Source organism: Loxodonta africana, chromosome 13 (assembly GCF_030014295.1).
Source record: "Loxodonta africana isolate mLoxAfr1 chromosome 13, mLoxAfr1.hap2, whole genome shotgun sequence".
In the NCBI taxonomy this organism is placed as follows: Eukaryota; Metazoa; Chordata; class Mammalia; order Proboscidea; family Elephantidae; genus Loxodonta; species Loxodonta africana.
Window position 1 is genome coordinate 69,439,838 of NC_087354.1, and position 17,110 is coordinate 69,456,947.

General features: G+C 38.5%; 1 protein-coding gene across 5 annotated transcripts in view; it reads left to right on the forward strand.

Annotated features, from left to right (window-relative positions):
• The window catches only part of ARHGAP10 (Rho GTPase activating protein 10), a 366,346-nt gene that overhangs the window by 154,480 nt on the left and 194,756 nt on the right, over positions 1–17,110 (forward strand). For all 5 annotated transcript variants that reach the window (XM_023557138.2, XM_003417542.4, XM_023557137.2 and 2 more), the window contains 3 exons: positions 3,745–3,874; positions 6,613–6,719; positions 9,346–9,440. In XM_023557138.2, coding sequence (XP_023412906.1) covers positions 3,745–3,874; positions 6,613–6,719; positions 9,346–9,440 — 332 coding nt within the window. The remainder of the gene's footprint in view (positions 1–3,744; positions 3,875–6,612; positions 6,720–9,345; positions 9,441–17,110) is intronic.

A 17,110-nucleotide genomic window follows, 5' to 3' on the forward strand; every position in this document is an offset into this window, starting at 1 on the left:
TCTATAACAAAAGATGGTGTAGCCACATCCTTCATGAAGATTCTGGTACACGTGTCCTTAGTTTGTACAATAGAATTTTCCAAATCTTTAAACTTGTTTTTTATGTTGCACAGTTCATTTTTAATTCCATCTCTTTCCTCTCTCATTTTACTCTAAGTAGCAAGGATAAACCACACGACCACTTTAAGGTCGTGCTTAGAAATTTCCTCAGCTAAGTATCTAAGTTCATCATTTACAAGTTCTACCTTCCACCAAACATTGGAACATAATTCAGACAAGTCCTTTGTCATCACCCTTCTTCTATTGTCCAGTCACATGTTCATCATTTTCTTTTAAAACCTCACCAGAAGCACATTGAATACCCGTACTTATAGCAACATTCTGTTACTGGTGCCATGTGTATTCTCTAAGAGGACAGAGACTCCCTCTATAGCTCTTCTCACTGCCTTCTGAGCCGTCATCAGAATCCTCTCTGATGTCCATAATTCTGCCCACAGTCTCTTCAAGGCAGTCTAGCCTTTTATTATTAAAACATCTGTTGCCGTTGAGTCGATTCTGACTCATAGTGACCCTATAGGACAAAGCAGAACTGTCTCATAGGGTTTCCAAGGAGTGGCTGGTAGATTCGATCTGCTGACCTTTTGATTGGTGGCTGAACTCTTAACCACCGAGTCGCTAGGGCTCCTCTTAGTTATCTAGTGCTACTGTAATAGAAATACCACAAGTGGGTAGCTTTAACATTCAGAAATGTATTTTCTCACAGTTTAGGAGGCTAGAAGTCTGAATTCAGGGTGCCAGCTCTAGGGGAAGGCTTTCTCCCCCTGTTGGATCTGAAGGAAGGGCCTTGTTTCTTTGAGCTTCTGCTCCTGCACGATCTTCACGTGGCTTGGCATGTCTCTTCTCCTATCTCTGTGTACTCGCTTGCTTGTTTAATCTCTTTTATATCTCAAAAGAGATTGACTATACCCTACAGTAGTCCTGCTTTATTAACGTATCAAACAACTCATTCATAAATGGGATTATAACCACAGGTAGATGTTAGGGTTTACAACATATGTTTTTTTGGGATACGGTTCAACCCATAACACTCTCCAGTTCATAATTTATCAAAACCTGGTACATTTAAAAAATAGCTAAGCCTTCCCTTCCTGTCTTCTCTTCCTTGTGTGGTACAGAGACAGTAGCACCTGAGGAAAGGGGGCAGTGAGGGGTAGGGGCCCCTGCATGGAAGCTTCTGCAGCAGGGAAAGTGAGGTGGTGGTGATGGGGCAAAGGTGTGATCATCAGAGGCGGCTCAGGTGCTTCGGAGATTGAGCAACATAAGTCAATATATGGAGGATAATGGAGCCAAGTTTCTCCCTTCTGAGAAGAAATTTCCACATTTGGAAAAGAGTAGGCTGGATATAACCCTGACGTATTGTCTTACAATTGGATTTGTTAGTATGACATCATGATTTTTTAAAAATATATAGATACAGATGTAATGATGTATGTATATGTTTATGTATGTAAAAATGTATATGTGCCTCGGAAGAAAGTCTTGGAGATCTACATCTGAAAGATCATAGCCATTGAAAACCCTGTGGAGTGCAGTTCTACTCTACACACTTGGGGTTACCATGAGTAGAAATTGACTTAATGGTGTGGCAACTGTTTTTTTTTTTTTTCTTTGGTATGCATATGTGCATATACTTTCTAACTCTGCTGAGAAGACCTAATGACAATGATATCCCTTTAGCTATGAGCACACTGTGCCCAGATCTTGCTTTCCAATTACTGCCTTCCACTAAAAAGAACCAAGAGCTCCTTTGCAGAAATGACTGATTCCAGGGCTGGGATAGTAGAAGTGTAAGCTGAGCCTGGGACACTTTTTTTGGATCAGAAAGTAAGGATTGCTCAAGGAATTATAGAGGCATGTTGAAACACATGGTTGAAGAGGCTTCCACTGCTCAAGTCTAGGACAATTTGAACGTAAATGATGCGAGTATTGGATGCAACCTATTGGATTAAATAAGAGAGAGAGAGAGAGTTTGTGTCTGTGTGTGTGAGAGAGAGAGACGTGTATACATCTATAGCACATGTATATGGAGCCCTGGTAGCGAAGTGGTTAAGAATTCAGCTGCTAACCGAAAGGTCGGCGATTTGAATCTACCAGCTGCTACTTGGAAACCCTATGGGGAAGCTCTGCTCTATCCTATAGAGTCCCTAGGAGTTGGGATGGATTCTGGTTAGTGTATGTATGGTATATACAGAGAGAGAGAGACAGGGACTGAAAGAGAGAGAGAGAGAGAGAAAGAGGGTTAGGAGGGGAATCTCAGCAAAGTGAACACAGAAGGTAAGGAAATCAGGGTGTAATCAGGATAAAGATGGGGGCCTTAAGCACCGCAGATAGGAGAGATGGGAAGAAGAGAGGGGACTGTCCATCAGCAAATGAATTCCATTCTCTTTGTAGCCCTGTAATTTCTTAAAAGTAGGTAAACAGATTTTTTGGTGTTTTACTCTCAGTTTGTGTATAAAGTAAGTCTCTACAGATAAGTTTTCCCCTTTACAATCTACCTTTATCAGACTAAAAAAATGTACCATTCTACCATTTTTCTGCTCTCAGGACCCTTAGTAACCCCTTTTCATTGTAGAGAGGAGAGAAATTTCAATAAAAATTTTTCATCTCAGCTCCTCCACAGATTCGCATCAGCAGTTTTTTGGTATTAATGCAATTATTTTAGCGTCTGGGTGAAAGAAATGTCTAAGATCCTGGTGGTGCTGACTCTGCACAGTTTCCTTGGTAATCTTGTCACTTCACCTTCCACGTATATTTTCAGTACAGCCGCCATCTGACAGGTATAGGCAGACTGAGTTTCCTGGGTTTCAGAAATATGATTTGTGTCTTCTGATATCAAAGATATTATTTGTATTAGGTTGAGGGTTTTTTTCCCCCTTTTTTCTTCTGAGAAGAAATGTCATTTTCAAGTGCAATTACCATTTCTTAAAAAAACTGACAGTCATGTTTTTTAGTTTACAAAGAAGAACTAAGTTGTTCATGTTCCCGGTACTTAGCCATGTGGCTAGTATAATAGTAACAAGTTCGATCAGGTTGCTTATTGCATAGGGAAGACTTCCCAGACAGATATTTTGTGATCTAATTGTTTTAAATCTAAGATTTAGTGATAGCGTGAGCCCTGAAGGCAAGCATTCTTACATTGAATAATAGAATTATTCTTGATGTTAGAAAGCTTTAAAAGTAAATTGCCTGTAGTTACACTGGCTTACCACTAATTTTTGTTTCTTTGAGAATCTGAGTAAGAAGATACTCTGGAAAGAATGGGGTTGTGTTGAGAAGTTTATAGAAAAAACTGAAAAAAACCCTGAAACCTGTTACTTTTGGGTCGATTCTGACTCCTAGTGACCCTTTAGGACAGAGAACTGTCCCACAGGATTTCCAAGGAGCGGCTGGTGGATTCCAATGCCAACCTTTTGGTTAGCAGTCAATCTCTTAACCACTGCTTAAATTTTGGATCCCTGGTGGTGCAATGGTTAAGTGTTCGGCTGCTGATCAAGAGGTTGGGAGTTCAAATTCACCAGCCACTCCTTGGAAACCCTATGGGACAGTTCTGCTCTGTCCCACAGGGTCGCTATGAGTTGGAATTGCCTTGACAGCAACGGGTTTTATAGTTATGTAGAGATTTAAAAATGTGAATTAAAAAAACTTATGTGAGAACTTAAAAATTATGTTTTTCATCCATTTCAGACGCGGACTCGTTTTGAAGGAACCAGATCAGAAGTGGAAGAGCTCATGAACAAAATCAGACAGAATCCCAAGGACCAGAAGCGAGCAAGTCAGTTCACAGCAGAAGGCTACCTTTATGTGCAGGAAAAAAGTAAGGGGCCCTCAGACAGTGGACGAATGATTCAACTTTCAAATTATTCTAAAACTCTGCTATTCTTATTATAGTTACCATGACATTTTTGGAGTAATGATTCCTACCACTTTCTTTGCCCCCTCCTCTCCTAGGAGGTTGGGGGAAGTGGTGGTTCAGTGATAAAATTTTCACCTTTCTCTTGGGTGACCTGGCTCTGTTCCCGGCCAACACACCTCATGCACAGCCCCCATTTGTCTGTCCTGGAGGCTTGCGTGTTGCTGTGATGCTGAACAGGTTTCAGTGGAGCTTCCAGACTAAGATGAGCTAGGAAGAAAGGCCTGGTGATCTGTTTCTGAAAATCAGTCACTGAACACCCTCTGGATCACTACCATCCTATCTGTAACTGATCCTGGGGTTGGTATGGGACCAGGCAATCTTTCATTGCGTTGTGCACAGGGTCGCCATGCATCGGGCAGCTAACAACGATCACCAGCAATCCTGGGAAGTGTATTTTGCATGTTTGGGGAAAACACACCCTTGCTCTAGAGAGCAGACAGTATGATTTGGAATGGCTGTGAACACGCTGTTTCAGCCACCGCCATTTTATACAGCTCCACACTGTGCCTCCAAGGAACTTGCTTGCAAGGGAAGCTAGAATTTGATATAAGGCTGAGAGGCAGAGCTGCAAGGGTATTGCTATGTGTTTTCAGGATAATTATTGTTTTCTTCCCTTCCCCTCGTGCCTTATCATCACACACCACAAACACACACACACACACACGCACACATAAGCACAAGCACACATGCGCACATTCATACACATATTAACACTCCCCCCCCTCAACTCTACCTCTCCTTCATGTTAAAGACAAGAGGGGCATGTTTCCTTTCCTCCTTTCACATCTTCCTTTCTTCCTTCCATCTTTTCGTTCCACATAGCTCTTTGTCATCTGCATTAATAGTTTCAATCTGGGAGAGTTGTTTTTACTTAAGTTATCAGGAAGATTGCAGATGGCTGTAAAAAATATTCCTGGGTAGCATCCTAACGTACTTCACAAGTTTTTAACATCATTGCTGACGTACGAATATGCAGCGCATAGGGTGTCTTTATTTTTGAAATCAAGGGACATCAAAACTCAAGCTTCTAATAATTTGATCTATTTTAACAGTTAAACCCTTAAAGTTTAATTCTTTAACTCTAGAACTTGAGTGCAAATTTTGTTTTTGTTTGAGTTGAAACTGGACTGGGGAAAAACAGAATTCTTCTATCGCTTACTATGTGCCAGGCAGTGTGCTAAGCTCTTTATACAACTTATTTAATACATAAAACAACTCCATGAAGTGTAAGATGTTATTAGTATCTTATTTACCAATGAGGAAGCTGAGGCACTGAGAGATAAGTAATGTTTCTTATTCAGCTACTAAATGCTGGAATTGACAGCATGAGACTGGACTTTGTGTCCTCTCCCCTGCAGCACGTGGAGCTTGGACAGGTGTCAGAGAGCTTCCTTAGCCCCTGTGCTCGGAGTCAGTTGAGGAGGGTCAGGTGGGGATGAGGAGGGTGTGGTGGCCTGATTAGTGGACATCAAGAGATTTGGGGTCAGAGACTGTGATTGCAGTTTGGCTTCATCATTTCTTAGGCCTTTGGTCTAAAGCTGAGGTTTCTTGAGAATAAAAATGCAATAATAGACCACCACCCCTTTAGTACCCTTTTCCTCTCCCCTCCCCCGTGCCCCCCCATCCCCAACCCTCGGACAATATACTTAGGTTTTCCTGAAGCTAAATGCCTTCCTTTTAAATGAGTCCCTTTTTTTTTTTAACTTCTCCTCCTTAATTTGCTGTCACTGATTTTTAGGTTTAGAATATTTGTTTGTTAGAAATCATGGTGATAATAGATGCTGATTGCCTTTTTTTTCCTCAGTGTCTTTATTTGGTAAAAAGCATCTACCACCTTTGGTCTAAGCTTAAGTTTCTTGAGATTAAAAAAGCAATAATATACCACCACCCCTTTCAAGGTTTCATCCACCTCTATTGTGCCAAACCTTTGTTTTGTTATGATGGGACTTTTGTTGGTCTGTGAAATTCCAGATGATGGGAGCCCACCCCTGACCTAGACCACTGACCCTTAAGAGCTTTGATGGTAGTAATACTGTCTTAACAAGAGCTAAAAGGAGTTCTGAGAAAGTTCTGGCGCATATATGGACAGCTTATTCCCATGTTGAGTCTTATCTTTTTTATTCTGCGTACTTCATTAGTCAGGGCAGCTGCTTCTGCTCCTGCAGTAGGGAGAAAGCACTAGGTGGGTTTCCAGGGTAGATGGATTTTCTCAGCATTATCATTCCACAAGTCTATCATTTTGGAGGCAGGATGGGTCTGAAACCAGCACGTACCCTGAATGGAACTGCTGAAACCCTTGGAAAGTTTTGGTACCAACAAACAAAAAATATAGCTTACAATTAAGAGATTTTCAAGTATGAGAATAACTGTTGGTTCTTCTAGCAAACTTCGAAAAGTGTGTCTTTAGATCACTTCTGTGTTGCTGACAGTGTCTTAAGCTCTTGTTTCAAATTATGTGCATGGGCCTTCTTATTTTCTCTAGATTTTCCCTTTTATTAGAACTGACAGTATTGCTGACTTGTTTTATTGAGCTCTATTAGTTGCTGTTTATTGGGTTCTCTGTCTTTAGTGATGTGTTTGGAGCCCTGTGTATCTGCTTATTTATGGGGAAAATACGAAGTTCTATTTTTTTGTTGAAGGGCCTGCGCCGTTTGGTTCCAGTTGGGTAAAACACTACTGCATGTATCGGAAAACAGCCAAGCGGCTCAACATGATCCCATTCGAGCACAGATCTGGGGGCAAACTTGTAAGTATTTTGTTTTACACTTTGTATTCAGTGTGAGAGGAGTCAGTCTCTTGAGGGTGTCATTTTAATGACATTTATATTCACTAAAGATAAATACATTTATTTTGTTTTAAGGTTTAAATGTTTGTTTTCTTTTGTTTATAAATAAAATAGGCCATAAAGCAGATTAATTTCTGAATTGCATGCGTGGGTTTTTACAATCAGATTTTTTGTTTAAAGAAGACTAGAATCTTTTTATGCAACTGTTAGTGGAAGAAAAGATAACACCTCCAACAAACTTTCCTGACTCAGCAAAATGGTGCCCGGCTCCATCTGTATTTACACAGGGGATCTGACTTGCATCCATCTATTCACAGCCTGTAATATTATGAAGTAGAGTGATTTATATTCCGTTTTCCCATTGCTCAGTTAGGGTTATAAGGTTCTCACTTAGGTATGCCCCGTTTAGTTTATGCCTTCTCCCAAAGAAATAAACAGCAAAAGAAAGCATGATAAATAGAAAAGAGCAAGGCCACAGGAGTTGACTGTGTAGGAAGGTGGTCATTATATGTGTTTTAAATAGAAGCTGCAGCTCCCAACAATAAGCTACAGTCTGGAGACAAAGCTGGTCCCGCCAATATTGAACAAAATTAGCCACACATTTTAAGAAAGCAGATTAATTCATTGCCTGCTAGATGTATGGGCATGGTTTTGCTTACCTGAATGTGGAAGTAAGCCAAGTTTACATCTATTTATGTGTATTTTGCTGAAATAGACTGAAAAATATTTAAAGTAGCTTATAATAAAAAAAAAATTACATAGTGAGTTTAATGAAATAAAAAAAAAAATGAAATAGACATGGAAAATCAAGACCATGGAGAAGAAGAAGAAAAGATGTCACTCTTGAAGGCTGATGAGGTTAAGATTGAACATCAAGTTTAATTATGGGTTTTCTGTCAAAATTAATTCAAGTACTAAGTCTGCTTGGTGATGTCTTTCTATTTTAGCTGCTAAATCATAACTATGTTTTATAATATGATTGTGGTGTCTTGAATATTTGTATGCAGTCATTCATTGCTTAATGTCCACGTATGTTCTGTGAACACCATAGTATGGATAAAGGTCCTTTCAGGCATTTGCTTCCAAAATAAGGAGGTTTTGTCCATATTAAGGAAACCCTGGTGGCATACTGGTTAAGTGCTACAGCTGCTAACTAAGAGTTCGGCAGTTTGAATCTGCCAGGTGCTCCTTGGAAACTCTGTGGGGCAGCTCTACTCTGTCCTATAGGGTCTCTAGGAGTCGGAATCGACTCGACAGCGCTGAGTTTGGTTTTTTTGGTTTGTCCATATTAAAAATTTGTTGGGGCAAATAACCTCTCTCTACAATTAGTTTATCTAAGGTTTCAACAAATTCTTCTCCTGCCTTCACGTCAGCACTCACAGACACCACTCACTTTCACGTTATGCAGTGAAAGACGTTGTTTGAAGCACTGGAACCACCCAGAGCTGGCGTTAAACTCAGTGTCGCAGTCTGGTCCTGCTTTTTCTTTAAGCATCTTGAACCAGCTTCATGCCTTAGCAGTGATAGTCAACATGCTGAGAGGGATTAGCTTTTGTGTTTGTTTCTCAATTCACATTATCAGCAATTTTTCCATATCTGATATAGGTTCCTCTCACATTTTCGTTAGCCTTATAGCTTTCAGCGGAGCCGATCCTTTAACAACTTGGAGAATTTTTTGTTTTTGAGGATCATTGTGATTGTCCAGTGCAACATGCCTAAATCTACTATGTCCCATAATCTGATCAGGATTTCTGAACTCTGTTATAACCTTATGGGACCATGGGCGTAGTCTATGTGGCCGGAAGTTGCCCAAATGGACGTTATGCAGTGCATGACTATATCTGAATGGTTAATATTATTCAGTGATCCCCACATTGTAGAAAATATTAAGATATTCTAGAAGTGTGTACACTGAATTCTTACAGTTGTTCTTTATTAAGGATCTGTAGTCCTGCATTGCTTCTGTCTCTTGCTTTTTACCTGTTTTTAATGCTCTTAGAGAGTATGGTTCAGTGAAGTAAAATGTTATCATATTAAAAAACAATTAAGTAAACATAATAAATTCAGGGTGATTTACTTAGGGAACAGAAAAACTGCCCAGACTGAGTGGTTCTAGCTTTAGATTATCACAATATCCAATTAGGGCCTATAATGTCCTCTTATGTTGATTCATGTGAAATTATAATTTTTGTAGGTCAAAAGTGGTTGTGTATTTACTGCTTTATATGGTATGTCCTAATTTAAGGTAAAAACAAAGTATTTGTTGTTTTTAAGAGAGTGTGATAAGAGAATAACAAATATTCTAGCATATGAATACTGTATTGTTAATCCACCATCCAAAATTAGCATTGATGAAGCCTGGTTCAGTATGCCACCAGGGTTTCCAAGCAAGAACTAGGAAACCGAATGAAAAAAAAAAAAGATTAAAATTTAAGGTAATAAACAGTGGTTAAAAGCAACTCATATGAAAGAGAATAACATAAAAAGAAGGAATTAAAAATCCTGAATCTTGTCCCCCCCGCCCCCATAAGGTGTGTATATATTTATACTATAGTTTTTGAGAATGTTTAAAAATGATTATTTGCAGGGGGATGGAGATGTCATCTTTTTGAAAGAATGTACCAAAAGGCATACTGACTCCATTGACAGAAGATTTTGTTTTGATATAGAAGTTGCTGACCGGTAAGTTACCGAAATTATTGGACTTAATGAAATAGCAACTAAAAAAAAAAGGATTTGTTTTTAAATACAAGTTAATGGCAACTTAGATTCTCTTGGCCAGGAAGAATGTTATCTTGTTCCATTTCCAGGCTGTGTATTCATTATAGCAGCTTAATCTTGGTCACATGTTTAGCTGTGGAGTGGTATTTAATCTTGGCTGGAGTTTGCAGCCATTCTAACTAGTGCTGTCAGTTTAAAAATGACCTTTGTTGACCCAAGCATAATTTGTGTCACTAAAAGATTATAATGAGTGAGAGTGAGGAAGTGGGTGATAATGTTAAAAAGGATGGTGGTAGCTATTCATACAAAACGATCTTTTTTTTTTTTTTTTTTGCGTATGATATGCTCTATGTGATGGAGGTCGTAGGCAAACTCTGTTTATTCAAAGACTAGTTATTTGTATTGGGTTTTGGGTTAGTTATTTGTGTGTGTGTGTGTGTGTGTGTAACTTTTACTTATTTAATTATAAAAGAGTTTTTGCCTGAGAGGAGGTTGTAAAAGACAGAAAAAGCTAGGTCTGTCAATATTATGACTTGTTTGGCATTTGTTTCTGTGTCCTCCGTAGCACTAAGGAAAATTACGGTCCTCATAGCATATTTCCTTTTTAACTGCTGACCATGAGGTGATGCCTTGCCAGCTGTGGTTTTGGCAAGAATGGTTTTTAGATTAGGCTCTTGTATGTTTGCATAATAAAAGTTTACAATGTGGAATTAAAAAAAAAAAAAAAATTCAGTTCGGGTTAGAACTCACAAATACAAAAACAATTAATGCTTCCTCTTCACTTAGCCGAGCCTGTGGGAGGTAGTACAGAGAGAGGTGACCTGTGTTTCACTTCCCAGTAAATGAACTGAAGACCGGGTACGTAAAAATGTGCCCTTGAGCACCATGATAATTCGGTGCTGCTGGACAAGGACAGGCAGTTTATTATTAGCATTTTTCATAGATTGGGAAAAAAAAAATTAAACAAGGAGAATTTCAATGTAAAAAAATGTTACATTTCAAGCCAGTAAGGAGGACTGTTTCAAAACCTTTAAGATACAATTCAGTTAATATAATAAAACTTGAGGATGCATATGTATGTATTTATTGAGTTCTAAGTGTCAGACACTGTTCTAAATTCTTCTGTGTTTTATCTGATTTAATTCTCACCTCAGCCCTATCAGGTAGATATTATCATTCCCATTTTATGATGAGGAACTGAGGCACAGAGTACTTAAGACATTCGCCCAAGGTCACATAGCTAGCAAGTGAAAGAACTAAAATTTGAACCCATGCATCTTGCCTCTAGATCCCAGTTTTCAACCACTGTGCTATAAACTTCATCTTATTAGAGTGTGATTGAGACGCTTCCTAAACAAATAGGTTAGTCAGCAAGATTATCTACCAGAAAATGTTTGAATGAGGTGAATCTGATTTGTTTTGGAACATGGTGTTTCAAATAATTCCATATATTGTTTTAATGTAATTCGTACTGTTTTCCCTAACCACATGTTTTCTGTGAGTCCTTGATCTTGTTGAATTTGGATTATAACACCACCCCCTCCCCCAAACACACAGAGAATGATTGCTGTAGGGCTATTTCATATAAAAAAGATAACGCATTATATGAGGAGACACAGAACTGGGAAGACCTTTGAGCTGACCTACTCTAGTTGTTTTCAAACTACAGGGAAACCCTCTTTTCAAATATAATTTTACATCAATACATACATTAAAAAAAAAAAAAAAAGGAGTGGGGCAGAAGGCCTGGATTCCTACCCATTTGTCTTAAGCTAGGTTCTCTAGAGGAGCAAAACTAGTGAAACACATATGTATAAATATGTATAAAGAGATTTAATTCAAGGAAACGGCTCTCACAGTTGAGAAGTCTGGCAAGTCCCAAAATCCATGGGTCAGGCATCAGGCTGGAGGCTTCTCCTAACTCATATGGTTGCAGGGACTGATAAACCCCAAATCAGCAGGACAGATAGCAGGCTGCTGGCTCATAGGGCTGGGGAGCTGGAGAATCCCAAAATCTACAGATCAGGTGGCAGGCTGCTGGCTCATGTCTCAAGAACATGAGCCAGGCTGCAAAGTGAGAACATGCAGGCTCCAAAGTGAGAGTGAGCCTTGCTGGAATATCCATTTATATACCAGAGGTAGGCCGTGCCCCAAAGGAAACTGTTTTCAGTTGATCAGCTGCTCATAGCAGATCTTTTCATGGGGGTGCTTACATTATATCAGATCTCATCATGGAGGTGCTTACATTATATCAGATCTCATCATGGAGGTGATTCATGTTATATTGCATTATGGAGGAGCAATCAGTCCAATGTCTGCAAAACCACTGAGAATCATAGCCTACTAGCCAAGTTGTCACATAACATTAACTGTCATAACTTCCTTTTTGGAAAGTCTCTAATTTACTTCTATTGAGATCTAGAGCTTTCTGGCAGGAGACCAAATCTAGTTTAGATGCTGAAAGAAAGGCATACAGAAGATCTGACACCTACATTCACGACTGACAGGCTGGAGACTTTTCAGGCTTACATTCCAAGAACTGGAGATCAGACAAGAGGAATGCAGAGTCAAGAAAGAGAGAAAGAGAGAGCAGCAAGCTTTGCCAGAGCATCCATGTATATACTGGCCACACACCCAAGGAGACACCTCTTTCAACTGATTTGCCGTTCACATCTGATCATAAAATGGAAGGTGATTACATAGTATCTGCCAAACCATTGACAATCATATCCTAGCCAAGTTGGCACATAACATTAACCATCACAGTGCCATTTACTAAGGCTGGCAAACAAAGGAGAAATAAGAATGGAGGAAAATAGTGAATTCAGTTTTGGTCATGTTGATTTAGATTGCTATGTGTCATTCAAGAGAGAAAGCCAGTAGGAAACTGGGTGTAGCACTTGGTTGCTACAGGCAGTATTTGACTTGGTATTTACCTTCTGCCTCCTGAAACTCTCCTGTTCTTTGACTTTCAATGACAGTGAACTATACGAGTTCTTCCCAAATCTCTTGGCCTTCTCCATTTTCAGCCATTACTTCTTAAATTTTAGTTTTATGTAAATAGAGATGTCAATAAGAATATGTAAAAGATGACAACATTAAAACAAAAAAGAGGGAGTAAATAATGTAGTCATAGAACTTTCATACGGAGAGGAAGTCAAGGTGATATCAAGAAATAAAAGATTGGTTTAAACTTAGAAAAAAAGCAGTAAATATTAAGGTAACTACAAAGGAAACTAACAATTCTATACATCAAAATAAAAAAGAAAAATATAAAGACTCAGCAAATACAAAATCAACAGCAATGAAAAAAGTGAAAAGAAAATGCATAAAGAAAAATGACTCAGCACAGAAAATCAAGAGGAACAAAGAAACTGTCAACAACACAGAAAAAAGACATCAAAATGGCAGCACTAAACTCACACCTGTCTATAATTATGCTGAATGTACATGGACTAAATGCACTAATAAAGAGACAGAGAGTGGCAGAATGGATTAAAAAAACATCATCTGTCTATATGGTGCCTTTAGGAGACACGCCTTAGACTCAAAGACACAAACTAAAACTCAAAGAATGGAAAAAATATATCAAACAACAATCAAAAAATAACAGGAGTGGCAAGATTAATCTCTGACAAAATAAACTTTAAATCAAAATCTGCCACAATTGATAAGGAAGGACATTATATAATGATTACAGGGTCAGTACACTAGGAGGATATAACCATAATAAATATTTATGCACCCAATGACAGGGCTCCTAAATACATAAAACAAACTAAGAGCATTGAAAAGAGAAATAGAAAGCTCCACAGTAATAGTAGGAGGCTTCAACGCACCACTTTTGGTGAAGGACAGAACATCCAGAAAGAAGCTCAATAAAGACACAGAAAATTTAAATGCCACAGTCAGCCAACTTGATCTCATAGACATGTACAAAACGCTCCACCCAACATCAGCCAAGTATACTTTGTTTTCAAACGCACATGGAACATTTTCCAGAATAGACCACATAATAGGCCACAAAGCAAGACTTAACAGAATACAAAACATTGAAATATTACAAAACATCTTTACTGACCATAAAGCCATAAAAGTAGAAATCAATAACAGAAAAGGCAAGGAAAAAAAAAAAATCAAATACATGGAAACTGAATAGCACTTTGCTTAAAATCTACTGGGTTATAGAAGAAATCAAGGATTGAATAAAATTCACAGAATCCAGTGAAAATGAAAAGACATCCTACCAGAACCTTTGGTACACAGCAAAAGCAATGCTAAGAGGTCAGTTTATAGCAATAAACACACACGTTCAAAAAGGAGAAAGGGCCAAAATCAGAACATTAACACTGCAACTCGAACAACTAAGAAATGAGATGGGCAATATCACACCAGGCCCAACTGAAATTAAAAGAATCATAACAGAATACTATGAAAAACTACTCCAACAAACTTGAAAACCTAAAGGAAATGGAAAAATTTCTAGAAACACACTAGCTATCTAAACTAACACAAACTGAGGTAGAAAAACTAAATAAACCTATAACAAAAGAAGAGATTGAAGAAGTAATTAAAAATCTCAAAAAACAAAAACCCTGGCCCTGATGGCTTCACTGGAGAATTCTACCAAACTTTCAGAGAAGAGGTAACACCAGTAATACTGAAGGTATTTTAGGCCATTGAAAAAGATGGAACATTCCTGAACTCATTCTATGAAGCCAGCATAACCCAGATACCAAAACCAGGTAAAACAAAACCCAGTGCCGTCGAGTCGATTCTGACTCATAGCGAACCTGTAAACCAGGTAAAGACACCACAAAAAAAGAAAATTACAAACCAGTATCCGTCATGAACATAGATGCGAAAAGCCTCAACAACATTCTAGCCAATAGAACTCAACAACATATCAAAAAAAAGTTCACCCGGACCAAGTGGGATTCATATCAGGTATGCAGGGATGGTTCAACATTAGAAAAACAATCAATGTAATCTATCATGTAAATAAAACAAAAGATAAGAACCACATGATCTTGTTAATTGATGCAGAAAAGGTATTTGACAAAGTCCAACACTCATTCAATAAAAAGTCTCAGCAAAATAGGAATAGAAGAGAAAATCCTCAGTGTAACAAAGCACATTTATACAAAGCCAACGTCATCCTAAATGGAGAGAGTCTGAAAGCATTGCCCTTGAGAACGGGAACCAGACAAGGATGCCCTTTATTACCACTCTTATTCAACATTGTGTTGGAGTTCCTAACCAGAAAAATAAGGCAAGGAAAAGAAAGAAAGCACATCTAAATTAGTAAGGAAGAAGTATAAGTATCCCTTTTTTGCAGATAATATGATCTTATATGCAGAAAACCCCAAAGAATCCACAAGAAAACTACTGGAACTAATAGAAGAGTTAAGTAGAGCATCAGGATACAAGATGAACATACAAAAATCAGTTGGATTCTTCTACACCAACAAAGAGAACTTCAAAGAGGAAATCACCAAATCAATACCTTTTACAGTAGCTCCCAAGAAGATGAAATACCTAGGAATAAATCTAACCAGAGATGTAAAAGGCATATACAAAGAAAAGTATAAGATGCTACTGCAAGAAACTGAATGAGTCCTACGTAAGTGGAAAAACATACCTTTCACATCGAAAGGAAGACTCAACATTGTGAAAATGTCAGTTCTATCCAAAGCAATCTGCAGATACAGTGCAATCCCAATTGAAATTCCAACGACATTTTTTAAGGAGATGGAGAAACAAATCTCCAACTTCATATGGAAAGGGAAGAGGCCTTGGATAAGTAAAGCATTAATGAAGAAGAAGAACAAAGTGAGAGGGCTCACACTACCTGATTTGAGAATCTATTATAACGCTATGGTAGTCAAAACAGCCTGGTGCTGGGACAACAGATATTTAGACCAATGGAACAGAATTGAGAACCCAGATATAAATCCATCCACCTGTGATCAGCTGATATTTGACAAAGGCCCAAAGTCTGTTAAATGGGGAAAAACACTCTCTTTAACAAATGGTGCTGGTATAACTGAATACCCATCTGGAAAAAAAAAAAAAATGAAGCAGGACCTATATCTCACACCGTGTAGAAAAACTAACTCAAAATGGATCAAAGACCTAAATATAAAATCTAAAATGATAAAGATCATGGAAGAAAAAAATAGGGACAACGTTCAGAGCCCTAATACATGCATAAACAGAATACAAAACATAACTAACAATGCATGAACACCAGAAGAGAAACTAGATAACTGGGAGCTCCTAAAAATGAAACACTTATGCTCATCAAAAGATTTCACCAAAAACATAAAAAGGCAACCTACAGACTGGCAAAAAAATTTTGGCTATGACATATCCAATAAGGATCAAATTTCTAAAATGTACAAGATACTGCAACACCTCAACAAAAGACAAATAAATTAAAAAATGGGCAAAGGATATGAACAGGTACTTCACCAAAAAAGACTTTCAGGCATCTAACAGATCCATGAGGAAATACTCATGATCATTAGCCATTAGAGAAATGCAAAGCAAAGCTACAGTGCGATACCATGTCACCCCAACAAGGCTAGCATTAATCTAAAAAACACAAAATAATAAATTTTGGAGAGGTTGTGGAGAGACTGGAACCACTTATACACTGCAGGTAGGAATGTAAAATAGTACAGCCACTTTGAAAATTGATTTGGCACTTCCTTAAAAAGCTAGAAATAGAAATACCATATGATCCAGCAATCTGACTCCTTGGAATATATCCTAGAGAAATAAGAGCCATCACACGAATAGATACATGCACACCCATATTCATTGCAGCACTGTTCACAATAGCAAAAAGATGGAAACAGAGGAATGGACAAACAAAATTATGGTAAAGTCACAGGATGGAATACTACGCAACATCAAAGAACAATGATGAATCCTCGAAGCATCTCATAACATGCGTGAATCTGGAAGGCATCATGCTGAGTGAAATTAGTCAGTCACAAAAGGACAAATATTGTATAAGACCACTATTGTAAGAACTCAAGAAAAGGTTTAAACACAGAAGATAACATTTTTTGATGGTTACATGGGTGGGGAGGGAGGGAGAGGGGAATTGTTTAACTAGATAACAAGATTAGACAAGAATTAGGTAAAGGGAAGGACAACACACAATACGGGGAAGTCAGCACAACTGGACTAAACCCAAAACTAAGAAGTTTCCTGAATACAACCAAACACTTCAAGGGACAGAGTAGCAGGGGTGGGGGCCTGGGGGGCTATGGTTTTCGGGGACATCTAGGTCAGCTGGTATAACAAGGTTTATTAAGAAAATATTGTGCAAGAGACAAAAAGAGACTCCATCAGCCTGAGACCAGAAGAACTAGATGGTGCCCGGCTACCGTCAATGACTGCCTGAACAGGGAACACAACAGAGAGCCCCTGACAGAGCAGGAGAAAAGTGGGGTGCAGAACTCAAATTCTAGTAAAAAGACCAGACTTAATGGTCTGACTGAGACTGGAGGAACCCCAGAAGACATGGCCTCTGGACTTTCTGGCCGCCCAGATCTAAAACCATTCCTGAAGCCAAGCTTTCAGATAAGGATTAGATGGGATTATAAAACATAAAATAA